The sequence below is a fragment of the Synchiropus splendidus genome, chromosome 7 (genome assembly GCF_027744825.2).
Source record: "Synchiropus splendidus isolate RoL2022-P1 chromosome 7, RoL_Sspl_1.0, whole genome shotgun sequence".
NCBI classification, from domain to species: domain Eukaryota; kingdom Metazoa; phylum Chordata; class Actinopteri; order Syngnathiformes; family Callionymidae; genus Synchiropus; species Synchiropus splendidus.
Window position 1 is genome coordinate 19849073 of NC_071340.1, and position 27299 is coordinate 19876371.

General features: G+C 44.1%; 1 protein-coding gene across 3 annotated transcripts in view; it reads right to left on the minus strand.

Moving 5' to 3' along the window:
• Positions 1 to 27299, minus strand: part of ttc28 (tetratricopeptide repeat domain 28) — a 222976-nt gene that overhangs the window by 77117 nt on the left and 118560 nt on the right. For all 3 annotated transcript variants that reach the window (XM_053870004.1, XM_053870003.1, XM_053870005.1), the window contains 2 exons: positions 6851 to 6998; positions 447 to 719 (listed from right to left, as the gene is read on the minus strand). In XM_053870004.1, the coding sequence (XP_053725979.1) occupies positions 447 to 719; positions 6851 to 6998 (421 nt within the window). The remainder of the gene's footprint in view (positions 1 to 446; positions 720 to 6850; positions 6999 to 27299) is intronic.

Genomic DNA, 27299 nt, shown 5'->3' on the forward strand with positions numbered 1-27299 from the left:
TCAATGATCTCTCTTTTCAGACCTTCAAGGTCCTATTATTTGCTCTAGATTTTGCTCGGCTCTGCCATCGTTCCCCAGTGAATGGTTCACAGTCATTTTTAGTTCATCGGCGGGCACACAATATTGCGCGGAACATCTCTCAATGAAAAAGATAAAACATGAATAGAGCGACAAAATATTTTTACGTTGGATCCAACCAAAGCTTTGTGCGGCATCATGGGAAAAGTACTGCAGATGTCAACGCTAAAGGGATAGTTGTGTGAACAAGACAAAAGTGCCCTCCTTAAATCACTCAGTGGTTCGATTTGAAGTGCTGTACATTGAACAGAACAGCTGAACTGTGGCAAACATAAGTCTGATTCTCCATTTTTGACCCTGGGATTTCACATTTTTGAAAACTTCGGGCATTTCCGATTGTTTTTAATCATCAACCCACGTCCTCATACCTAAGGTCTTGGCCACCTCCAGGTCCTGCTGCATGTAGCCGGTGCTTTTCTCTGTGTTGCCGAGCGACCAGTGGGCGCTGCTGAGGGCCGAGAAGACGGATCCTCGTAGCTTGAGGCTGCACGTGCCGATCTTCAAAGCTGCTTCCAGGACTACAACGGAGGCTGTGTGGTGGCCAGCTGTCAGCAGCTCCTGGCCAATCACAGACACCACCACAAAGGGACTTTTGTCCAGCTTCATCTTCTGCAGCTGTTGATAGGTGGGCTCCAGAGACTCTGCAGAGGAAACATGAGTGAAACCCAGATTAGAAGCAGGCTAGCACGTATACCAAATATAACATTGTGCTGACACAGATCCCATACTGCGGTGTGTTGACTGTCTCAGATAAACGTGACTGCTGTCTGAATTTCATTTTCCTCAGTAATTGTTACGTTGTCTCTGTCGGCTGACTGACGCCTTTAGCTGACAATTTGACATTAAGGCAACGCGCTCCGCTTCTGCTCCGTGCGCTAGCTGCGGTTATATCAGGTGGTTTTGTGACAGAGCGGCAGAAAAATGACACAAGTTTGAAACGTTGTGGGTTTCAGCCTCCACAAAACACGCTGATATTTGTGCGTCGCCTCAGAGTGTGAGTTTGGTGGAAACTGCTTGAGATGAAGGGGAAACAATTAAATGCTTCGGGAGCAGACCCACGATAATGATCTGACTGGGGAGTCATGACACAACACAGATGAAATGGCAAAAATGTCAAGAGGAACAATGTTTTTTCACACCATTTAGGAGGGTTTGAGTCACAGAGACTGACAGAGAAATGACTCTAAAGAAGTTAATGTAAACAAACACTGTTGAATAACTAAACGTAATCGAAGCGCAATATCAAAATAAAGAATTATTATACATCAACACACGATCCCAGCGCTGACTAGCGACGATGAAATTAAGATATAAAACTGCATTATTTAACAGTCCAGGATTTACATTAACTGCTGCTACTGTTTTACTCCAAATAACGTGGAGGTGGTATTCCCTCATGTAAACATTGTGTCAGTGCCCTAAAACATGTGCATCACCGGTTTCTTTTATGTGAGGAAGCTAATGCAGCTAATGCACAGCAGAAGCTGCAGCGGTGTAGGAATGCGGGGCAGACACACAAGGTGACCTCAGAAGAGGCTGAGAATGCACACAATGACATAAATCAATGGTGGACCACTGGGATTTAGGAAGCACTGCCCCTACAGATTACAAAGCCTCTGGCAGACAGCAATATCGAGCAAGCAAAGTAAGTGCAGTTGAGACACACCCCAGCGTGTCTGCGTGTTGTAATTGTGTGCATGTACGTTTACATTTGAGCGCCGAGGTTTATCAAGGGGATTAATGCTCTTGCTTGTGCTATATTTGCATCATTCATCGCTTCTAATTAGGTCAATTTTTTTTTTTTTCACAAAGAAACGCACGGATAAACTGTTCCTGAGGGTCGATACGTGACCATGAAAGCAAGGGTTTCTCTAGATACGAACCCTGCAGTTACACACAGCGCAACACAAGTGACGTGACTGAAGTAGATTTTTACGCATCGCTTCTCTTCACGCAGGGACGGTGCATGAATATAACAGAGTCACATGGAGCGCTGAGTCATGAGTCAAAACTGAGGAGTAACTGAAGATGAATTCATGATCTACTGAAATGCTTTTGTTTAAAGGCTTGATAAAATAAGATATAACTCCGAACACAAATACATACTGACCGATAAATGATGATTTTCCACAGCCGCTGTCTTTGAAACGAAACTGGACGTAAGAATCTTTTATTTAATGTAGACCACTCCACCCCCATTTTAATCTTTAAAATGGGATCACAGCTCCATTTGTCGGAACATTTCTGAATTCATCAACTAGTTTGCCATTGTTGGAAAAAGCAAGCCGTTCTGAGAGGACAGCAGGAATATGACATCACTTAATGTGGACTACGAAGATGATAATGGAGGCCAAGGTTTCCCAGGCAGAAGAGACGCACTTTCATTATGACTGAGACTTACAAAAGACACCAGCTGCAGCTGGAACATCCTATGGCTGCTGAAGCCTGCATGGGTTAGCTTGAAACTCTATCCATATAATATGTCAAATGTTCGCCTCTATTTAAATTCCTTGAAGCCTTAAAGGAGATGTGAAAGTTAGATAGATTATTTATATAGTTAATCTGCCAACAGCTTCATCAATACTATTCTGGAATAAAAAACATTTTTATTCTGAGAGTCGGTTTTGCTCACTCATTATCTTATTCCCATAACTGGAAGCAGTGAGAGGCTGCCAGTCCACATCCAGACAGACGTGCACCTGCAGACATTTGAAGAGCAATCCAGGAATGATCCTATCACGCTCTTATGGAGGTACTGGGCAGCGAAATTCCACAACCACTGAGACAAGGATGATGAAACGGCACAAACAACTTGCACTCCACAAAGAAGGGTTTTGCAATTTCACGAAACACAAACTGAATAGATCCACACAGTCATCACTTCACGATAAAACCACATGGTCCCCAAAGCTGAAGGTTCACCTACTTCAGTGTTCCATTTTTAAATGCCCGGCTGCCTCTTCCCTTTTCAAAGGAATAAAAACGCTTCACTTTAAGTGTATACATGCAAAAAAAGGCGGTGAGGTGAGATGTTTCCAGTTCTGACAGGATGTTTTGGGGAAAATCCAGCGTGAGACACGAGACAGCTGCTAAACTCCGGAATAATGAGCAGAAGCCTTGATCTCTCAGAGGAGCCGGGTGTAAATGACAAGGTAAGAGTCAGGGAACTATACTGTACACATGATTAAAAAAAACAAAAATCAAAGCATTCTTTGTAGAAATCAATGCGCTCTCTTTCCGTGAAGACACATGGCTTGATAATTGTCTCTGTGGGTCTGTTAAGATTGACTCGGTGACGGTGAAGTAAAGAAAGGTGCTTTGGGGAAGACAGATCACTTTTCATATCTCAATGTGGGAGAAGTGGTTATGAACAAGAGCTCAAGCTGAGATGGTATCGGCTGATGCAAAGGGATTAACATGTTTTCAGGTAGATTTGCAGTGAGACACTGAAGTAAAACTGCTTCAGCCTGTCAGTGATAGAATGGTATTGATCATTCAGAACTGACTGACTATACTAGGAGAACATTTCAGACTCATTTAAGTTGCTTTCGTTTGAAAACTTTTGAGGATGAACTTTTCATTCAGGATTTCTGAAGCTGGCAAGTGGCCTCAGCCTATATTCTCTACATCATTGAGGTGGGCAGCAACAGGGTCACCAGCCCGAGTCCGATCCCCAGAGGTTCTCGGATAACGCCATCGCTTGAAGACAACAAAGGAGAGCGATGTATTGACAACGTAACTTGTGATTGACGAAGTTGCCTTTGATGGACTTCCAAATGGATCCATATTGGGCCAGGTCCGTAAACTGGATCTGTCACAATGTTGTGGTGTAATGACTGTGTTGTTACCTCAATTTTATTCAACTGGTGCTAAGAACATTGTAACTGGATGAAACGGCATTCACAGAGTTAGTCTTTACATTTAACAACGACGAGGGACGACTGAAGCTTATGCTCTGTCTCGCTCGTGTATTGCCAATGGCTCATCCCACTTTTAGTAATGTACAATGCTGTGCAGCTGAAGGTAACACATTTTGAACTCCAGATTTATCCTTGCTCCTTCAATCCTCTCTCCTCCTTACTGCTGTTATTGTGATGTTTTTCACGGAACCGTGAGCAAAAATTGGACCTTTTGTATCGTATTGTTACATCTACTTTTCAAAAAACCCTCAATCAATTCATCATCTGTAAGAAACTTGGACCTTTTCATCTGACTGAAAATGAAAGTTATGAAACACCTTTTCTTCTTGGCAGGTACTTTCGTTTGTGTCAAAAGTCTTCAGCAATATTTTCTGTATTCTGTGAGTTTCAGTGATGCTACAGTTTCTATCCGCCAAGGTTTGTTCATTCAGGGCTCATATGTACCTGGATAACAGTGCACTTGCTTCTTTTCTCATTGCCTTATACACTAGTGACGACTGAATTATACGTGCCAGTTCAATTCAAAACAAATCAAATGTCTGATTCTGTTTGGCTCAACTGAGCTGAGGTGTTGCTCCGCTGTTATGATTGGGAGACAGCATCCCATCTCTCACTTATCAGGGGACTTCAGCAGAGCAACAAGCTTATCCTCCCTGTTTACCGGCGCCACATTGATTATGGTCTCAGTGTGCCAGGAGCCCCTCTGAGAGGATCATTGCTTTTAAATCCATTGACCTAGCTACCTCTCTCTTCAACACACCTTTGGATGATGTCCTCTGCCGGTTCCCTCCCACTGTGGGAAACGGACGAAACAATTAGGAGATTAAACGGATTGGGCAAAATACTGGGCTTCCTCTAGTGGCGATCCATTCTGGTCCATGATGCTCCAATCTGGGCTCGCACCCAAAACCCTCTTCTTGTTCTGGTTCCAGGGATGGAATTATGTGCTTTAAATGACTCAGATGAGAGACGGAGGATCTGCAATACTTCCTTAAACGTTGAATCAGAAGCTTTCTGGATGTGACACTCGCCTTTTTTTTTAAAGAAGAGCAGAAAATAATAGCAGCTGCCGATGCTGTTCACTTGCTGGGCCAATATCACTGCTTTGTTTTTGTTTGTTTGTTTGTTTGTTTTTGGCTACAACTAGTTTACAAGAGCTTTCCACTCCTCTTCAACTCCCTGTTTTCCGCATCGACTGGCTCTCTCCTTCTTTTACACTCTAACCAAACATGTCCACTGTCTCTGCTCTTCTCATGTCCAAACCATCTGTCCTCCCTAACTTTGTCTCCATGCCTCTCTGCCTTTACATGTCTCTCCCAGTTACTCCCAATTGAAACCAGAGCATCTTCAATTCTGCTACTTCAAACTCTGCTTCTTGGCTTTGAGTCGGCGCCACCGTTTCTACAGCAGATATGAAGACAGGTCTCACTACAGTCCTGTAAAGCATCTCTTTTCACTGATCCTGTCATAGCTCACCCCTGACAGCCATCTCCACCCTGCCTGCACTCCCTTCGTCTCCTCCCTCGGTTTATTACGCTGTAAAACAGATCCCAAATACTTAAGCTCTGAAATGTGTACTCCCTCATCTTCACCAACGCTCTTGCATCTCGCTCATTTACACACATGTATTCTGCCTCGGTCCAATTGTCTTACTGTCCTCTCCCCCTCTGCTTGTACCTCATCCTCTCCTCCAACTCTACTCCCAATCCAGATCACTATGTCACTATACACCCTGGTCCTCCCTTCACTTGTCAATGACGTTGGTACTGGTGTACCTTCTGTTCACAGCATTTTAATTGCATTTTAATGAGGTGAATGAATGTAAAGACGGGAAAGGTTTTCATGAAATGGATATGTTGTATGTTCTCACCCTGGCCAAAGTCTGATTCCTCCAAGCATTCTTTTCAATGAACCAAAACACATTTGGTTCATCAAAGGAAATTTCACTCTCCACAAAGAAGTGGATTCGCCGTCACACGACTCCAAACTCAGATGGGCCTTATTTATCCAGATTTGTGGGGACCAATTCTTGACAAAACACTATGACATACAGCGGGGACCTCAAAATAACTGGGTCATTATACCTAGGTTTAAGTTTGGTTTAGAGTCATGGTTAAGTTCAGCCATGTGTTTTGGATGGTTAGGTTTAGGGGGAGAGGCTGGGGAAAGGGTTATGGCAATGAGAAACCTCACGTGTCCCCACAAGGATAGAAATACCAACGTGTGCTCAGGCTCTGAGGCTGGGAAAGATGATCATCCATGTATATGTTCCTTACTTATTCCTCTTAAACACAGCCTCATATTTCAGTGGGGTCACAGATGCATGACTTGTGGCCATTAGGAGGCATATGAAATGCCACTACATGGGATTGAATTCCCACCTATTGTATGGGGGACAGAGTGGCGCTGCCTCTTTCAGATGCTAGTTTACCATCCAGTCTGCTCACGAACAATAAGGTCCTATATCAGATACAACAGATAATGCAGCATGGTAGATAACAACGGCAAGCGTTTTAGCAAGAATCTGGACTTGACTATGCCACTCAGGAATCCACTCAGCCCGTCAAAGAAAGGCCGACTGCGGGGCAGACACAGACAATGGCATTAGTGTTGGATCCTCATTAAGATAACAAGCTATCAGTGCTCGTGATCGGGACGGCTGACAATAAGATGCTAAAGCTGCAGGCAGCAGGGCATGAGGTAAACACCTGACACGACCGTCGGACTCAAAGTCTCGAGGAGGAAACGGTAGAAGGGTGGCCCTTCTTTAAACCACAAAATATGCGTCTCAAAGTGTTACCTCAAGATCTGTGTGTCAGACGAAACATGAAGGCAGCGACTGCGTTGCTTACCTCGCAGAGGAGATTTCATGGCGGCCTCTATCATCCCCACCAGCAGCTGCAAGCTCTTTGGGTCTTGGGCCAGCCCGGAGGCGAAGGCGGCCAGTGCGTCGGCATGACGACCAAGGTACTGAAGGGCAACACCCTGTCGGAAGTATGCCTAGCAAAAAAAGAGGGAGAGGCACATCAGCCTGGGGACAGCGCGAGGCATCAAACAAACACATTTCCAGACACACTCATTTCACGCCATTTGCCTTCTTTCCACATGAGCAGTCTCGAGAACATGGCACCTCTCTGCTTTGTCTTCCAATAATAGAGCAATCACTGGGTGTTTTGTATTTGTTAATTGGATTATAAGTTTTACATAAAAGCAGGTTACTCTCTGGCTGTATGCCATCTGCAGGAACAAGTATTGTTTTACTCCTCAATATTTTCGGCTGTTTGCTCAGGGAGTCAACGGCACACAAGTACTGCACTGGGACTTCTTTTTGGCTTCGTTGCAGAAACTATAAGGAGCGAGAAAAAAGGCGCGCGCGCTTCTCGAGTCGGGCTGCAGCTCAATAAGAAATAACACCCATAAATAGTAGATAATAAAAGTCTGTTCATTCCCTTTGTCAGTGAGAGCGTGTAAAATAATAACAGGAGTAGAAAGAGTCGCTTCTTCTCATATTTCTGCTTCAGATTCTGCCATCAAGCGAACAAATGATCCTCAAGACGACACAAATTAAGAACGTATGTTCGTCAATTACTCCCCAAGCTGCCTTGTTTGGCGCACAGCAACTCGGCACAAATGACTCAAACTCCATGTTGACAAATTGCAACATTCTCCAACGCCTTGGAAAAAGCTCACGCAGACGTCGTCCTTCTTATCCAATGTTGCCGCGGTGTCTGGAATGAGGGGAGGCAATACTTCACTCCAGAAAGTTTTGCGTCTCGCAGTACTTGTCTCTAAGGACTGATCAGACTTTAAATCCTATTGAGTTGTTAAACCTGACTGGAGTCCAGTCAGAGACAGAACTAGAGGCGGCTCATTATTTAGCAGCCAAATCACCAAATCCCCCGAAAGCAGACAGAGAAAAGTCATATCTGGGCACACAATTAAAGCAGCAAAGCATGAGGGATAAGCTGTGTGCGCGCAAAGTAGCAAGCGCTATACAACATTTGAAGTGTCAAGGGTGTTAACCTTTCCGCCGACGCTTGTTTTGTACAGCCGCATCAGTCCACCCTGCCATCTGGCCGAGACGCTCTCTTCGCTCTCAGCTCCAAAAGTGTCACCAGGGCTAATTTGCCATCAGCCTTTTCATTAGTCTTCCTAAGCTCTTCAGTCCGGGATGGAGAATTAAGTAAAATGAGACATGACATGGAATTTATAGAGACCAGTAATTAATTTTTCCAGCCCCTTCACCCGTCTCTCCCCGGGACCTCCTGACCCCCCTCTAAACATCTACATCCCTGCACCGCCGTCGTGACTGCATTGGAAATGACAAGGACAGCGATTAGATCCAAAGCATTAACCTTTGTTGTAACACTGTTATTATACCAGCCGAGCGCAGGCTGCCCCGGTATCCGCTCAATATTAATTGCATCTAGCGGCGGCGCGGTTTGGGCAGGACACGCAGGCGAGAGCACAGAGGCCCACAAACGTTTAGCCCCGGGGAACAAAAGACATTTAAAAGCACTTCTCCCTTTGATTAGATTTGGCCTGCAATATGACGACTCTCCAAGAGATCTGGCTTTTTACTCTCAAGTGGCTCGGCCCGGCTGAAGCAACCCAAGAAAGCAGATGAAGGTGGGGCATGAACGGAAAGCCAGCACACGCTTCAAACAAAATATGATTCTGAGTTGCCGTTGACAGACTCCCCTCTTTTCCGGTGGGTTGTGTTAAATTATTGCAAGCAGGGGAATAAATGGATAAATGAAAGAGCCGCTGCAGAAATGACAGAATCAATGTGCCGTACAGCCTTATAGGATTTTTTTCCTTTCATTAATCTCCCACTGTCTTCAAAACACGACGGCGCACCGACACACACATATAACCTCCGCCTTTGCATAATCCTACAAGTCAATTCATCCAGTCTTTCTCACACAACAGCTTCCTTGAATTTAAATGACGCCGCATGAATACTAATTCAGGACGATACCGACAGCGATACAGTTGAGAGCCTGGAGACTGTGAAAGTGCTGTGTTTAAGTGAAAAACCTGTATAATGCTCCAGAGGACGAGCGCCGAGGGGTTCAGGGGAGGACGAAGCCGCAGCTGAAATATCAAGAGACCGGCTGTGAAATTGCAAATAAAGTCGGCAGCACCGGCTCACTTTTATGCGCTTATTACCAGGGACTTTTGATAAGACAGCGGCACATTTTAATTGAAGACACAACTTTATTGTGAAAAAATAAATAAATAAAACAGAGACAAAACAAGTCGGGAGACATTAAAAGGAAGGTGTTTTGAAGAAGAGCATCAGAGTGCGAAATAAAAGTAATTTACTGTCTCCATCTCAGCAAGGCTAAATGTAGTATAAGAAACAGTGCAGTTGTGTAACGCTCTTTCATTTGGTCTGTAGCACCATTGTTACCATGCAAATCTAAGTAAGAATTATTTCCTTGAATAGCTATACAAGTTGACAAAAAAACAAAATATCTATCTATCTCTATCTCTCTCTCTCTCTCTCTCTCTCTCTGTATATATATATATATATATATATATATATATATATATATATATACATATATATACATAAATATATATATATATATATATATATATATATATATATATATATATATATATATATATATATATATATATGTTAACAATTCTCAATATGTTAACATTGAGAATTGCTTTTGTTGATTCATGTTTTTGGCTCCCGTGATCACAGCAGGTGAGATCAGTAAATCACCTTTAAGGCCCATTTCAAACTTTACATGCCTCGATGTGTTCAGTACGTTGGCATTGCTGTTCACCAATGTATCCACCAGGAGGCGCAGCCCAGAGTCAATGATATATGATAACAACAAACTACAGAACAAACCTGGTGACTGTAGGAGAAGTTTTGATAACGTGCCTCAAAAGCGAACGTGCCACAAAAGACAAAAACGGAGGCAGCACTGTAGGAGGTGGTGGTCGGTAAGGCTGTTAAATATATCGCAATTGGAGGGCGGAGAATTTCTGCCATTGTAATGTCTCATAAGAGCTATATCGGGGTAGTGACACTGCCCCATGATCCATATCCGTCAGCTTTGTGGAAACATACAGAAATCTGGATGAAATGGAAATCCATCCGTATCTGGATCCATACATAGCGTTGATCGTAAATGGGTCTTAAGACTTGAGCGATATACGTAAACGCGCTAAATACACCCCAATATTTAACCATATCAACAAGTGATGCTGTTGAGATCAACAATATTACCAAACATTTTGATTGAAAATGACAACAGCAACAACATCAAGCACTGAAGTCTGTTTATCCATTGAGACAACAGAAATAAATTGAGGTACAATGTAATGCAGCAATCCATTTTCACTCATTGCATGTGTTGCCAAAGCATTAACTGGATACATCTCAATGGTCATGGTACACATGAATATCACTTTAATGCAGAAGTAATTCACAGCACAGTGTTTTTGTGCAGCACAACAACATACATTATTAAGTAAAGCGTTGAGGCTGAAATGTGGACAGTGTGCTCATTTGTGAAGTTTTTCTAAGCCCTGCGGAACAGGGCTTTATGCAGAGCATAACTATATACGCAACTGCCTTTTTTCCCTGAAAGTCTATTAAGCGCAACTTATGGATGCTCCCTGCACATTTGCTTTCCACTACTTACAGTAATGCAGCTGCTGATGCAACAGAAGAGTGGATCGAATCGAGAAGCGCCATGTTTTTTTTATTTTCTTTACCCTGGTTAGATTTTTAGGTGCTTTTGGGCACGTCTCTATGATTGTGGTGTGTGTGGGTGTGTAAGTGTGTGTGAAAGCGAAACAAGGCCTTCAGTGGATGGAATAACTGTAGCGCATAAAAGAACGTCTGCTCTCCAGAACCTTAATATTTTATAGCTACTTTAAATATTCATGCCTTTATACTTAAAAAGAATAAAGAAAGGCCCCAAAAAGTTTCTCTTTTATGTGGTAAAGCAGAAGTTAAACAACAATGACCACATCTATCACAGTGACGCTGTCGGAGTGATACATGAAACTTTTTTGCGACAACTTGAAATTGTCGGAGGCATATTGTTGTGACTGAGCTTCCAGATTTTCCGGCTAAATGTACCCTAAATTCAGAGCGCGCAGGAATATTAGTTGCGTCTACTAGATTTTAGAAGGTAAACGGATCTGGTTCATACGTAAGCTGCACTGGTCTATAAGCCGCTGGTGAAGGGTCAGTGGTGGACCCGGCTTAAAAATGCAGGAGATTCACTTTTAAACTAGTTTTGAAAATGGGGTACAGCATGGAGACTAGCTCTTCAAATAAACTGGGCAATGTTCTGAACTTGACTCATGATGTCCTCACATCGTTTATTTACATTAAAGCGCTCAAAATGCGCTGTTTTCGGCCGCATGTCTGAAGTTCCGATACGAGATCAGCGCATTTTAAGGTAAATAAAACGCCTGTGATTTCATCAGTTCGATGTGACAAGGCTCAATATTTTGGCAGCATGATGCTCTTCAGCCTGTTATATCCATATATTAGTGGCTTACAGTCCAGAAATTACAGTACCTCTGTTTTAGTTAGGACAACTTACTAACATATAAGAGGAAATGATACATTCAAAGGGTGTGTCCTTTCTTCTCATAAGCAAAAATCACAGTCAAAGGGTTGGTAGCCACAATGTATTCTAAACTGTTATATAAAAGAAGATAAAAAGATAAAAGAATGGATGGCTACTCCAACAAACGGTTTTGCGCCCCAATAAAACATGCACTACCATTGAACCATCGGCTCCAGCTGGGCTCCAGTAGCCTGTGGTCTGCTGCGGCTGCTGTGCTCCGATCGGTTATCAGCAGCAGTAATAGAGATCCTCTCCAATGTGGAAATCGATAGAAGCCACGTAAGCTACATTCAGAGGGGGGACACACCCATCGCTGCTGTGGTGTGTGAAAGATCCACCCACTGCAGATGACTTCTGATCTCCCACCGGGCTGTTGGTTCTGAACGGGACCCCTGCCAGCATCATAATGGGACAGAAATCAGACCATCAAATCGCTCCAGCAGGTTGCAGATACACTCCATAGACACAAGTATAAGCTGAATAAAAATACATCAATATCTCCCCAAGAAACATTCGCATCCACCTCAAATACATATTAGTCAGGATCAGCTTTGCACGGGATGGGACCCAAAGATGCGACTACCACTAATGGTCGGAGAGGAACAAAGAGAACATTGCTTTTCATACCTCTGTTTCTTAGCCCTTTAGTGCAGGAGTGTCAACGTTGTTGCCAATCTGACCTAAAAATGTCATGGGTTTTAGATGCTGTCATTCGCTACGTGTCGTAAACATTACTCTTTCTAGGTGACACTTCTATTCACAGGGCTTGAAAAATTTGTGTTTTTGCCCTTTAACAAAGAAACTCGGCGAGCAGGAGGGAACAATGGGCCCCGAGCCAAATTAAATTTTTGTCAGAGGCCAGATTCGCGAGTCTATTTGTCTTCATTTGAAGCACAGATTTGATCCCAACAGACTGCCGAGGTCTGAGGTCAGTCATTACTGGGTGTTGTCGGGGGTCATTGCACCCCTCACCTTGAGCCAAGTGTACACCCCATCTGACCCCCGGGTCCAAGTGAGCCCATCCTGACGCAGCTGCTTATCTATGGCCTCCAGATTGAGGCGAAAAGACTCTAAATCAAGTTTGAAAGCGGGTTCTAAGCAATATTCCTGACAGAGGGAACATGATGTGGGGCTGTTATTCAGGCAAAATCAATGCAGGCTGACTTTTCCACTGAGTCCACTGAGACCCTGTGCTGACAACTTAAGCCACCTCAAAGGTGCATGTTAAGCACTTATGCAAGTGGAAAGGAGGAACCGTACAATCTGCGTGTAGGTAGACGCAATCAAATATTTATGATCCTTTGATGTATTCCTCCCGCGAGGCGTCGTGGACTCTGGTGATTGCTGTTCCATTCAAAGCCCTTAATTAGCCCATTAGATTAGACGGCTTTAATGAGGGCAAATTAAACTGATCATTCTTTGTGGAGCTGGCGATTAAAGGGTAAATGTTTCATTATTTAGTGAGTGGTGTCAATGGGCGCCAGGTAAGTGCCGCAATTGTGGTTGAGGACTACAGGCAATTCGACTACCCAGGTGAAACCCAGCCTGGAAGCGCTCCGGGTTTCTAGTTCGGAAAGGTGACCGTCGTGTAACGTGCGGGAAGAAAACGCGAGGCTCGGTAAAGGTCAGAGCTAGCATCCCTCGTAAGAGACAACAGAGGCGCCGCGTGATATTAGCTATTAGATTTGTCACAAACAGATGTAAGAGAACAATAGAGACAAGCTGTGGGGTCATGCCTGTCAACGCCTGGCAGAGGGAATTCAATTTTCTTTCTGCTCCGAGGACGTCCGGTAAGAGACGTGATTTAAGGAAGGAAATGGAGCAGCGTGAAAGTGATAAACCAGCAGATCAAACAACAAACAACGCGCCTATAGCACATTGCGATCAGCAGAGTCAGAAAAGCCGTGTCACACCCCACCGCTATGATTTATAGCTCCATTTGTCACATCAGCGCAGCGAGCATACTTGCATTTTTATTAGCGACTTGGAAGTCTGGAGATGCGAAACGGCAGGTCAGCCTTGCTAAACAGATTTCTGAGGCTGGGAATCAGACAAACCTCCGTAGTCACCAGGGTGGACTCGCAATGAAAGTAAGCATTAATTACCAACACCAGATTAAATCCATCAAGGCCAGATGTTGAATGAAGCTAGCTGTAGGCCACCATTCCAACGTAACATCCATAAACGGCTTGAGTGTCACTACAGGGCCGACATCTCCTGAAACCTTGGAGCTGTGGTGAAGCGAACAGCTGCAACTTTCCCGTAAATAGAGAGGTATTTACCAAATACGGTGCTTGTGGTCTCCATTTAAAACTATACCTGATGGAAGCTAAAAGCTGAAGTGTTCTTCAGTATTCCGATCATTGCTAGCAATCCCAGAAGTCATCTTGAGTCGATACGTACTGTAGGCAGAGATGGCAGAAGTTGCTACCTTGCGCTGATCACTCCAGGCCAGTGGCACCACACGCTCTATCTTTATTTGTGCTCGCTTAATTGGCTTTGACAGAGAACTCGAGCGTGGTCGACAAACGCCCTCTTAGCCAACACTGGCCGATAGCCTTTTTCTTAAAGCGGGAATCCAAGCGCAGCCATCCAGCCATTAGGCAGGTGGCGCTCACGATGGTTTGATAAAACCGCAGGATGACGGTGATGGAGCAGGTGTGTATAAACAACACTGTACACAAAGTATCGAGTGAATTTGAGTCTTTCCATCCATTGGCACAATCTAATTTTGTCTCCTTCATCATGGATGTTTTGGTTATGACGTCACAATAGAATTGACAGGTTGAAAAAGGAAACTTTTTACGTGATTCATCTGAATTATTTGGAGCGATTCCTTTTTTTCTGGGATTAATTGATCAGAATTAACAAGATGAAGTCACAGGTTAAAGTGGCTGTTCTAACAAGAACTGGCAGAGAAACTGAGTCATGTGGTGTGATTAAAGTGGCTCTCTGAACGCTCCATGTTTTTGTCCAACCAAGTAGCTTCATGCAACCAGGTAAGTCTGGATTTGCAAAAAAAAAAAAAAATGGGTAAACTACCTCAACTGGGAAGATTTAAAAGTTAAAATGTCCACTTCCAAATACAACTGCTGGTGAGTGCCGCAGTCCTCTGTGAGGACAGGTTGACTCTTATTTCTTACTGAGTCGGAAGGCAAAGTCCACAAAGCCATTACATCTCTCACAGAGCCAAACAGTAGGCCCAGCTGCTTGTCAGTGTCAGCTCTGGTACCGGGTTCATTAGGGTGCTCTGGGCATGGCGGGAAGTTGATTCATCAAACAAGAGTCAGCAGCAGCTGGCCTGGCAGTGTGGCTTCTCCAGAGCTGCCCCGCAACACTTCAAACGACTCCAAGTCAGCCTTCATGGAGGAGCTCTAATGAAAAGCAAGACAGGAGCCCTGACGTTTGATTCTGCTGGTAAGGAGTCATGCATGATTGAGTAAAGGCCAGCCAAATCAGAGACAGGGCGGCGAGAAGCTGCGCGGACTGGAGAGAGAAAAGAGAAGGGTGAGCAAAGACACTGGTGAAGAAACCCACAGGGTTAGATGTGTATTTAGGAGGCGGTGGAGAAGGAGAGGAAGAGGGCCGAGCTGAGAGGTAAAGGTTAGTGCACCACGGAGACAGAGATGCCTCTTGTTATTCCACCCTCGTCCACTGTACAGGAGTCCAACCAGCCTCACTATCACATGTGACCTATTTCTTCTGATTTCCTCCATTTTCCTCCCAGAGCACCAGCAGCACACCGGACAGTTGCGAGACCAGGCTGCAACGCCAGGGATTTCCCCAGAGATAAATTCACTTTAATCCACAACATTCACGTCGCGAGGTCAACGTATTTATAAACCCAATAACCGGCGCAATATGAACGCCATGCCGCACCAATTTAACTGGATGATGAGCGGCAAGGCGTCTCTACTTATCATATATATGACACGCTCCAGCACATCGCCCGGCTGGTGAAAACATAAAGAGAAGAAAAAGATTATGGAGAGCAGAGCTGGATTTTTCTCAGTAAATGAAAGCAGCGTCCTTTAGAAATAATCGATCAATCACACACACAGTTAAGCCCGACTGGGGAAATATTATCCAGAGAGAGATGCATCGATTTCACGTGGGAAACAGCAGCCACTCAAACAAACATCGACAAGCTCCAAAAGAGAGTTTCGGCGTGCAAAGCTGTGTGTCATCATTTATTCATAATTCCTGGCAGTGTTGAAGGATACAAACTTTTTAGTCACTTTTTTAAAAAGTTTTCTCTTCATTAGAATTTTAATTTATCACCACTTTATGATTAAAAAAAGTCTCTTCTTTTTTTGTTTGTTTCATTCTTGGGAGTTAGGTTCCCTCTTAGATATCACCTGCAGGTTCAAGTAAATCTCTTTTTTCCAATTTCCTGTGACAATATGATCTTTCCAGATAGTATTGAAAGCCTGGTTTCTGGACACTGAGTCAGCGTGGATTTCCTTTTACTGCTCCCGAACAGTGCCAAAAAGACTCCTGATCCTGACTATCACTTCCAATAATGGACAAGGCGGTGCCCCGCTCAGATAATACAGATTGGTTTTATAATACATCTGCGCGTTCTGTGTAAGCTCATTAAGCCAGGAGTTACCTCAGCGTTAGTTGGCTATCACCGCGCATCATTAATTGTGTCTGCCTCCTAATCGGGTTAGCCATATTTTCCAGGCTCCCGTATCGTCCTGGTTCACCGTGTGCTGTGTAATTTGATGACCCGTGCTGTAATATGATGGAGCGAACAGGTTCTCTTATCACCTGTGGCCAGTTGATACGATCAAACGTAGAAATGGGCTTTTTCCTCCAACAGATGTTTCTGAACATAAAAGGAATCCGACTGCAGAAAACGAACAAGCCATATAAAAACCCCTCAGAGCGATGAGTCATTCCGTGGATGCCAGCGATCAATGGGAGCTGCTGCACCCAGCTGGCAGTCAAAGCACAACGCATTTTCCCCACTCAAAGACGGACGTACACAAAATATAGACGTTTGATCAACATCAGCCGTCCACTTGTATCCACAGTTTGGATCAGGATCATGCGTTTTTATGAATGGATCGGCAGATAAAACAAGCATAAGAGGATCATGTATGTATTCAGAAACACACTTTGTCAGAGATGGCAATGCCAGCGAGAAGAAAGAAGCAGGAGAGATTCAGAGCAAACTGGAGTGAACGATACACACAGCACGATGCCACAGAAAGGTGAAAGTCAACGACACTTCATTGCACAGTGAGAAGAACAAAAAGCATTTTAAAAGCAAGATACGCGACTTTATTGACCCAAAATTCCATTTCACAAACTTAAAAGAGAAGGTAGAGGTTATCCATTATAGCTATTGCTGAAGCAGTACGACGAGAAACAGAAGTATTTTGACCGTAATGGAGGGAAGAACATCAGAATGAGTTATGGAGGAACAATACTGAAGAATAACAGGGCTGACACCTCATCTACTCAAGCCTCATCCACACTCACTCAGCTTCCAAATACAGTCAAACAACATGAATCAAAAACAATTGAATGACCACTTCCTCTTCTAACAATCTCCTCAAACTTGACCCTAAATATCACAGGTAATAACACGATAGTTATCGGTTAATATGTGAAACCTGTGTCTACTCTCTCGGACCCCACCCACCCGCACCATGGACTGTTCTCCTGTCTGCCATCTGGCGGAAGGTTCCGCAGTATCCGCTGCTTTGGAACATTGTTTTCATCGTAAGACAGCATTCACTCATCTCTATATCCTACAGCTTATTCCATCGACATGGGCGCAGGCGAGAGGTGTGGCACATCATCCATCGCTCCCACACACAGAAACTTTAGAGCCCTTCATTAGTGTCCAAAGATGGAGACTAGACAAAGAAAAAGTTTTCAAATTGGACAAACGCCTAAAGGATCAACTTCACCCTCGGATCAAGGCCAGCGAACACTGGAGCCAGTCCAAGCTCAAGAGCGGAGGACACCTCGGTTACGTGTCCCCAAAGCAGCCGAGCAGCACATACATTCATAGCACAGGATATTTAAGGTGAAGAATTACAGGGATCACATGCACAACACGTGTAAAAACATTGCACACGACTTGCTGAATATTTCACTGAGGCCGTTGGCTTGCAACCTAATTACAGCTGCTTAAGCGTGTAACCTGCTACACAACATGAATGCGTATAAATACTCACTCACCCACAGCACGCTGTGCTTCCTCTAATCCCGGTTTGATCACACACACACACACACACACACTCAGACAAACACACACATTGCTCTTAAGGTCTTAGCGCTTTGAACTGACCTCTCGCTTCACGTTGCAGCGATAACAGCAGGAGCCCGGAGACGGGACTCTGATCAATAACACGCGCCTGCAGAAACCCACCACACAAACACGTGTTTACAGGGTATTTGGAAGATCTTGCCGCGTCTTAAGGGTGTGTGTGTGTGTGTCACATGGCCAGGGGAAAATTGGATGTGAGATCGTGAGCGGGGTAGAGAAGCGCACGGGCATGAGAAGACTGTGGGTGTCCTCTGGTGTCATATTTCTCGGCCTAAGCCAGAGCATTCGGAGAGGAGAAGCATCTGCAGCAGAGGAATGGCCAGGCTTTGAGAAAGTGCTCACTGAAGTGTTGTCTCAGTAAAGGGCGGGATGAGCGGCCGCGGGGCTGGGACGCTAATAGATCCAGAAGCTGAGGACCTCTCTCAGTCAGCGCCTCTCCTGAGCTGCATACTAAAACCCCACTCGCATGCTAATGATTACCCCGAGCAAGGCGCGGCTCTGCAACACCACCTTGCAAATGAACATCGGGAAAACCTACAAATTCAAATTAGCACATTGTTCGGACTCTCCACTTAGCGCTGTGCGCTTTAGCACCTAGAGGACACGGCTTGGTTAATAAGGGTGTTAACGCCGCAGTCTGTCTCTGCACAAGCCAATAGGGCTGAAACAGACACGCCGTGATAAATGAAGTTCGGGTCCTAACCCCTCCCACCATATACAGCAGAGCTGTATGAATGACCTATCAGGCTGCCCGAGGAGTGATGACCCCATTCGATGGAGCCAACCCCAGCAGCATCATTTACTGAGCCCCTGTTGAAGCCCCAGTCATGGACATAAAATCACCCACACTGCACCATTTATGGAAGACTCAAGCTCATAACTTATCATTAGAAGGCGATGTGCGTGAGTGATGTTCTATTACTTAGCTACAATACAGATATTGGAGCGCATTATATCATCCTTACCCAGTTAATTGTAAAATATGAGCCGGTGATTCAGGTCTCACACCTCAGCTTTGTTTTGAAAGTAAACACTCTTTTGTTTTTTATCCACTCCACGTAACCAGGCGCCGTGCCACCGGTGGAAATGTCCCAACATAAGTCATTCATCACGGCGTGACATGAAGATACCATCCGGCGCTCGATGTATGAACCTCCTAATATCAGCCAGGGAAGCCTCATTATGCTGCTCCATCAAACCTCGCCTCTTTTCACGTTTTCTCTCACAGGTGAGAAAAAGAAAAAAAATCTATAAAGTGATAGACTTCTTTTTTATTCCGACCAGCAGGATTAAGCATCTGGTTTTCGCCTGCTTTTCCCCTGAGCCTGTGGAGATGAACACAAGTTTGGAGTTTACAGAATCCATTTCCTTTAAGTGCTTTACGCTAGTAGCTGCAAATGGGATCCCTTTGACTCTGTCAAGCTGAACTGGGGCACGGGGCAACGCGCCTCAACTGTATACACGCAAGGATAGTAATGTTAGGAAGATGAGAAGAAAAATGAAGAAGCATTGATCAGAATTATCCGAGCAAGCCTCGTGTCTCATGGGAAAATGCTTTTGAAAATTTGAGTCACAGAAGGGCTATTGATTTGTGTATAATATATAAGCAATATTTACATATATTTGAGACCACTACGGTCAATGTTTTTCTACATCATGACTGCCGTCTTTTTCTATTTTTATTGGCTTGACAGGCTGCTAAGAAAAGACGGTAGCCAAACATATATAATATGGACAAAATATATTTAGCGTACAGCAAAAATACCTCTTTGAAACCCGTGCGTTATTGCATATTCGGGGTTTCCTACTTATCTCGCAGGGCTGAAAAACACCTTAAATGAAACTGGAATACAGAATGATATCCAAACCAATAATCTAACGGCGGCTATGACTTTCAATATGTCCCGACTGCCTGTACACGTGTGTGCGCTCTCCTTCTATCAGTTGTCTTATTAAGTCTGCAGCCAGCAGATACCCACAGTAATTACCAGGTCCCTCACAAAACCTTTTGGACTTTGGGCCACGTTTCATCCGCAGCTCCAAATGTCACACACCTTGGCTGACAATTAAACTCCTCCAGCAACAGCTTTAATGGGAGTCTTTTTTCTCTAGAATAAATGCTACAGTATCAGCCGCTCTTTCAGAAGTCTTTTTTTTTTAAGCCGATAATGACCGCCAATTAAATGCAAGATGCATTTGTATTGAAGTCATAAGTGTGAAAAGGTCCAATATATCGGCCGATATATATATATACACTTTTATTTTCCCCTGCGCTGCTAATGGCTAGTTATACCGCAAGTATTGATGAAAGAATCGATTTTCCAGACCACAGTACTTATATTTCCTATTTATTTCTCCCAATAGCATTATAACGTGCGATGGGAACATCAGTCCTTAAAGAATTGAGATGTAGAAAGAGAGTCTCAAAAGCAATGCTTAGTTGTTAACTGTCAAGCGGTAACTTGACAAAGACTCATCAGACAGAACTGAATTCACATATAAGTAAATATCCCTTCACGAAAGACCCAGGCTTTAGTTTTGGTCTCTGACTTTACGAAAAACGGTCCTTGTTTTTGGACAGCTTGGAAGGGCTCACAATACACAGAAGTTATTTTTGTCAACAGTGCTGGTTTGTCTGTCCGTGTTCAAAATAACTTGAAAAGTAATGTCCGGATTTGGAAGAACTTTTCAGGAAATATGTGAAGTGGGGCAAAGATGAAATGATTCAGTTTTGGGAGTGATCCAGACCATCATCAGGATCAATATTGTTTTTAAGTGTCCCTAAATGTGTCTTAGGGGTCAACTGTAAAATGTCCTTGCCACGTCCTGAGTGGTTCAACGAATCAAAAAAATGGGAATTTTAGAAAATAAATAAATACATTTAACAAGAATGGTGACAAAAAGAGTATAACTTTGGTAACAACAAAAATGTGAAAATTGTACAACTTGAAAAAGCAGAATAACTGAAGAAACATTTAAAAATAAGTATTACAAATGTGTCTCACACAGTAATAAGTCACACTATAAATACATTTTAAAAAACATACACACACATTACATTATAAAAATAAACAAAAAGATGACTAATGATGGGTAATACACACAATTTCATTGTATTGTTTGTTTACTTATGTATTTCAATTGCAGCATGTAACCAATGTATCAGTGTCAGACATCATTTGCTGGCATCATTCTCCTCACAGGCTAATTCAGAAAAACCTTGCCACAGCCGTTGTGTTCGCCCACGTGCCTTCACTTAGAAATTCAAATTAATAGACCAGATGTATGCAAGTGTGTCACTATTCCCTCCCCCCTTTTTCCAGGGCACAGTTACAACAGGGCTGAGTGTTTATGTCACCTCTTAATTGCATTTTTGTCTCTCCTGGTCGAGGCATTGCTTTGTGCAGACGCCCCGAGGAAGACAAGGAAGGTCAGGTTGCCAATTTGGAGCTGGCAGGTCAGAAGTAGCAGCGAGTTTCACTTGAGAAGAGAATAGAGGGAGCCTCGGTTGCCAGTAAAAACAAAAGAGATAGGTGAGGGGAAAACAGTCAAAGCTTTCTGGACACTCAAGTAGAACGACAGCTGAGGGGGAGCTGGGACTGAATCCAAAAATAAAAAATTAATTCTAATAAATGAAGTGGATCTGGCTGAAAGACATTGTCATGTCTTGTTCTATCAATGCACAGTATTTACACTTGGAAAACTACATTTACAAGATCCGTCGTATCTAACAGAAGCATGGAAAATCAAGCCCTTTCGCTTGACTAGAGCTTAAAGGAAATGTTGATGAAATCCCTCGGCACATTTGCAGTTTATCAAATATGAGCATAAACTTGTGTGAAATTAACCCAGATTAGACTGCGTTTGATCCACGAAAGAAAAAAAAAATCAAACATGAAGACGTCAACTCTGCAGCCCCAGCACTCCTTACTGATCCAGCCATTGGTGGGGAACGTTTTTTGTGGGCAGATTCACTGGTGATTTCAGTCATTGTTTTTGGACATCCAACTCCCAATGCCACAGTTGTAGGGACAAAGACTGTGACTCAAGAATGCTCGTCTAAATAACTGCGCACAACACCAAACACAATATTGGGTGGGGGAAAATACTGTATGTGATTGTGGTCAAGTGAAGCCGAGTTTAGATCGAGTATTAAATAATATAGTGCCCCCCGTTCCTTTGTGAGTTGCAGCCAATGTGGGAATTTATGGCCGATCAAATGACAAAAAAAATGCAGAATTCAAGTGCTACCAAACAGATGCTAACTGGGGCTAACTGCAGGCGAAACCAATGCTAACAGAGTTTAATCCGAATAGCAAAAAAAAAGTTCAAGACTTCAAAAATGGCTTCCAAAACATGCTCATTGATGGAAGACAATCCATATCATGGCCAAATTACAGATCCTCCACCGTATTGGGAGCCATCCACTGCTTCTTAAGCTTCAAACTAAACCAGCACTTCTTTTGAAAACCAAAGTCGTCTTCACGCACACGGTAATGGGTCATGTCTCTCCTTCTTCAAGGTCAAGAAAGAACCGCAAACTGCAGCACCAGCAGAGGAAATGCAGTGCTTACGTTGCCCAAATAACAAATGGCCTCTCAGCAGAGTGAAGAAACGTGTGCCCCAGTTGCTGCTTCGCCTTGTCTGACTTGAACCAATATGGTTTGACAAAAAGCCAGTGAACCCTAGCTGTGTCATTTCTTTCCATTTGTGGATAATTCCCATTAAACCCCGTGAATGTTGCAGAAGGGGAGGTGAGGGAGGGAGAGGGAAGGGAAGAATAGATGCATAAGAGGGTGAAAGTGGGGAGGTGGTTGCCTGTGCAGGACGGCACGACCACAGAGAGGATTAGTACCCACTGTATATTTTGCCCTACAACACTGAAAAAAGCCGAATTCAATTTCAGCAACATGAAGAAAGCCGTCGCTGAACAGGGATGCTAACAGTCACCTCATTTACATTCCACGGTGTCAAGCACCATCCTGTCTCTCCGTCGGCGTTGGTCGCTCACCATTCAAAGTGTCACTGCGACCAGTCACTGGGACATGGCAGCTCTGGTCAGGAGTTCATCACGGGTCAACAACCGGGTCCTACCCGAGGGGACTCCAGCTACTTCTTATAGCAAAAGAGCTTTCCTTAAAGCAGTGGAGCGTGAAGGGTGAAAATTAATCTGCATTACACAGGGTTGCAACAGTCGGCCAATTGCAAGCCGGATTATTAAACAATCATATTTCTGGACGCCGGTCGTCCAACGATGCATCACGATCGTCAGAGAATGAAATGATGGATGGGTAAAGGAGGCAGAAGGTGAAAGGGTTACTCATCATAAACTCACCCATCACTCCTGCTGTGACCCACCTGACCTTAATAAAGCACACACAAGTCACAGCAGCAGATGTGTCTCTGCAACAGTTCTGCATCTGCCTGTGCCCTTCACACACTAAATCCAGACAAAAAAGAAGTGATGGTTTCGGACACTCTGATCAATTATTGAAGCTTATGACTCACTTTTTCTATAAAACTTTGCCCAGTAAAGCTCCATACGGGTGCTACACCGTGGCACTTATCTCCCAGCAGCAGATGGGAGTGTAGCTATTAAAGGGTGATTTCTCCCCAAAAGCTCAATCCTTCTCTCTCTCCCCCACCCAAAAAAAAAAAAAAAAAAAAAAAAACTCCACCCGTGACCCGAGCCAATCTCATGACCCAGAACGGCAGAGGACATTGCTGCTAATGTGAATCACCTTAACCACTTGGCTTTACAGTGAGCTTTCAACTGGATGGGTCTTTGAACGTCGCACCACATGCTGACAGGAGGCCTCAGCCCCACGTCCTGGGGGACATGAAGACTCAGGCGCAGCTCTAAACAACCATCAACCTGAAGGACAGGGAAATAAATTTCCAGGACGAAAAAATTGCCCAGAGAATTGGGATGTGGCAGTATGAGGACGGGGGATTGGGCTGCCCCAAAGGACAAGAGCCAAACATCTCAGGTAATTCATCAACATCTCCAACGGTTATTAACAGGAAATGATAAAACGCCTCTTACAGCCACTCCCCGAAGGTTTCACTCCTCCCTTTGTAGCGCTCCTTTCCTGATAGCGGCGAACTTCTTTCAGAAGTCTGCGTTTTGAAGACGCTTCCCCTTCTTCTTTTTCTCCAGGGAGCAATTACAGCTGCACTGTCAAACGCCGCGATGCGCCGCACGACCAGTTCACCACCCCAGGGGCCCTCTCATACCCCTTAAAACCCCAATTTGAAACCTCACACTAGTTCACGCACATCAACCGTGATGAAGAAGAAGAAACAAATCGGGGCACAATTTAAAACGGCGACCGAGTCAACAAATTGGTTCACCTCTTAAACCCCCATCTTTCAACTTCGACCCCCCACATCTCAAAGCGCCACAGGGAACCCTTTTCAAAGGCGGGCTGCATCCATATTTAATTCCCTGGTGGAAATATTCTTATTAGCAGAAGAAGTCGAGTTCGCCTTCTCCCCAACACAATGGCTCACCCACATCTGAGCTGGAGACTGTCACTAGTGACAACTTTATTTAACTAGCTAACTGAAAATGCATCTTTGCATCACAGCCTAATATTTGGGCGATACTCCCCCCTAAAAAGGTGCACCTCACTCCTCAGTTCGGGGAGAGACGATGCACTGAAGTCAGCAGGCGTCCACACTAATGAAAGAGTCAGCAGGGGGTGGAGTTCAAGACCAAGAAAAGTTGCCCACACACTACTACACTACACATCACTATTGGCATTATAAGTGATAGCCATAGTAGCCATCACCCTTCTGGTATCGCAACTGAAGTTACCTGGCAGAGCTGCCGTGTTACAGCATTTTTCCCGGGGATATTTTTTTGCCACGATTTCCGCTGCACAGCAGTGAAGGAGCTAATTACCCGGGATGAAGAAAGACAAGGCCTATAATGTAAATGTCAGGGGGAGAGAGGGCTCGCAGTTCTCATCAGGACTGCTTCGTCGCTCGCTTCACTGATCAAAGACACGTCAACAGTAGAGCTCAGCTCAGCCAAATGAGGGTTAAATTATTCCAGGCATTGAGGAAGCTTCAATAATCGTGTCATCATTATCTTAAAGTAACAATTAAAATACATTTCTCGGACCCTCCCAGTATTGGGGTCTGTACACCACCATGATGAGAATGTCAAGCGAAAAGAGCCGCAGCATTTGCCCGATGTAAACATTGGTGCTAATCTCTGGAGATTTGGCGGAAGCTTCTGTGGCCTGACATTTTGATCCCACGCCAGGCGCGAGCGTCTCAGCGCATGACTTCAAGTTGCAATTCGGTTTGGTTGGATATTAACATTCGCAGCTGCTGTCGCACACCCTCCTTAAAGTTCGACAATACCAGACACGGACTGAAGGTTATCTTTAGATGCAACAGCTGTAGTCAAGTTATATGACTTTGAATATCTTGTATCAATATGTGGCACTGTGATCTGTGAACAGGTTTATCCCACGGGTGGATGCCAAGCGTGGCAAATGGTGTCTGAAGTGGCACAGGATGTTTGTTATGTATGAAGTTAAATAAGCACTTTAGTGTTTACATTTACAGCTTCAAACCACCATAAACAGCTCTCTCGGTTTGGCGCGTGAAACCCTATTTTTCCAGATGGCATGACAAAGAACTGAAAAACATGAAAACAAAAGCTTAATATCAGTGGGAAAACTTGATCTTCAAACCTGAATCAAACAAGAATGCTATCATTAACCAAGGACTTGTTGCTGGATCTACTGTACTAAAGCTAAATGTGGTTAGCCGCACTCTGCTAGCTAGGACGGAGCCGCTCAGTAAAGCTTCTCTGAGGTTGTAGACGCTGGATTAACATTATCAGTGTGACCAGGGGTCACCTGGGGTGTAGACCTGCGATGAAATGTGTTGGACGATGGTGAATTAATCCAGATTCTGCTCCATTTTGACACAGGCTTGAAGTTACAGAAACAACTTTGTTATCATACTTTAACTTCACCTTCTTCTGCCGCTTATCTGGGGTCTAATCGCGGAGGCAGGATTCGGAGCAAGGAAGCCCAAACTTCCTGACCACACAAACCTCCTCCAGCTCTTCCCGGGGGATCCCGAGGTGTTCCCAGGCCAGACCGGAGACATGATCTCTCCAGCGAGTCCTGGGTCTTCCCCGGCGTCCAGGGGGCATCCGGATCATCATACATTAACTGGCTTGTGTATTTATAAATAATACACACTAATATTTACAGAACACATCGGATGAGTTGATGGATGATTTAACCGTGATTTTTGTTTTTGTTTTTTTGTTACCATCATCGTCATCGGTCAGCCCCTACACTACCACGGCCAAATTTAAATGAGTTTCTCTCTAGTATAAATAAATGGCACATGTAGCCATTTGTCACCCACCAGCTGCAGAAGTGTGCCCTATTTTCAGTTTTCATGGCGGAGAAAGTACTGATAAAAAGTAAACGTATTAATCTGGAATGATGCAGGGCTGAGTAAATGCGCAGCATGAGCTGTGTGTTTCAATCAGATTGAGCGGGTGCAAACGCAGCACATTATTCCCGGGCTGCTCTGCATAGCGCCGCACTAGCTTACGTCCTACTGCTGTATTAGCGTGATGTATGGCCAGAAAGCCGGGCTCCACCACATCACGCTCCTCAGCCTCCTACCACACGGCTCCAAACACCCGCCGCAGCTTTTTCATCCGGCCTGTCAAACAATTATTCATCCTGGCGCCCTCTCAGCGCAGCCAGACTTGTTTTATCTATTCAGCCAAAACCTGCATCTCTCTGCCTTATTATATCAATCACATGCTGTTTCTTTGTTTAAAAAAAAAAGAGAGAGAGAGAGAGAATATTGCTTGTAGATCACGCTGACTAAATTCATATATTTCACCCCTCCAGCGTCAGCCAGGAATTTGGATGCATCTGAGGGATTGCTGCAATAACTCAAATTCAAAAAAGTATTTTGTAACAAATGTCCAATTTGTACTGTGCTGACAGCCACTGCTGACTCTTCAGTGATGCCAACAGTGTTTGACTAACTGTCAGGGAAAACTTCATCCCACAATGCAAAGGGGTGTTTTGATCAGTCACCTTGTGAGGACGTCTACAACAAAGGCCATTCAATTCAGAGGAAGAAAATAATAATTCTGTCAGATACGTTTTGTTATTATCAGTTTGTTTTCCTTATTAAAATGTTACACTCTGTCATTCAGTTGTATATATCATACATATTAGTGATAGATAGATAGATAGATAGATAGATAGATCGATGGATGATAGATAGATGATAGATAGATAGATAGATAGACAGACAGACAGACAGACAGACAGTCAGATGATAGATAGATAGATAGATGGATAGATAGACAGACAGACAGACAGGCAGACAGACAGATAG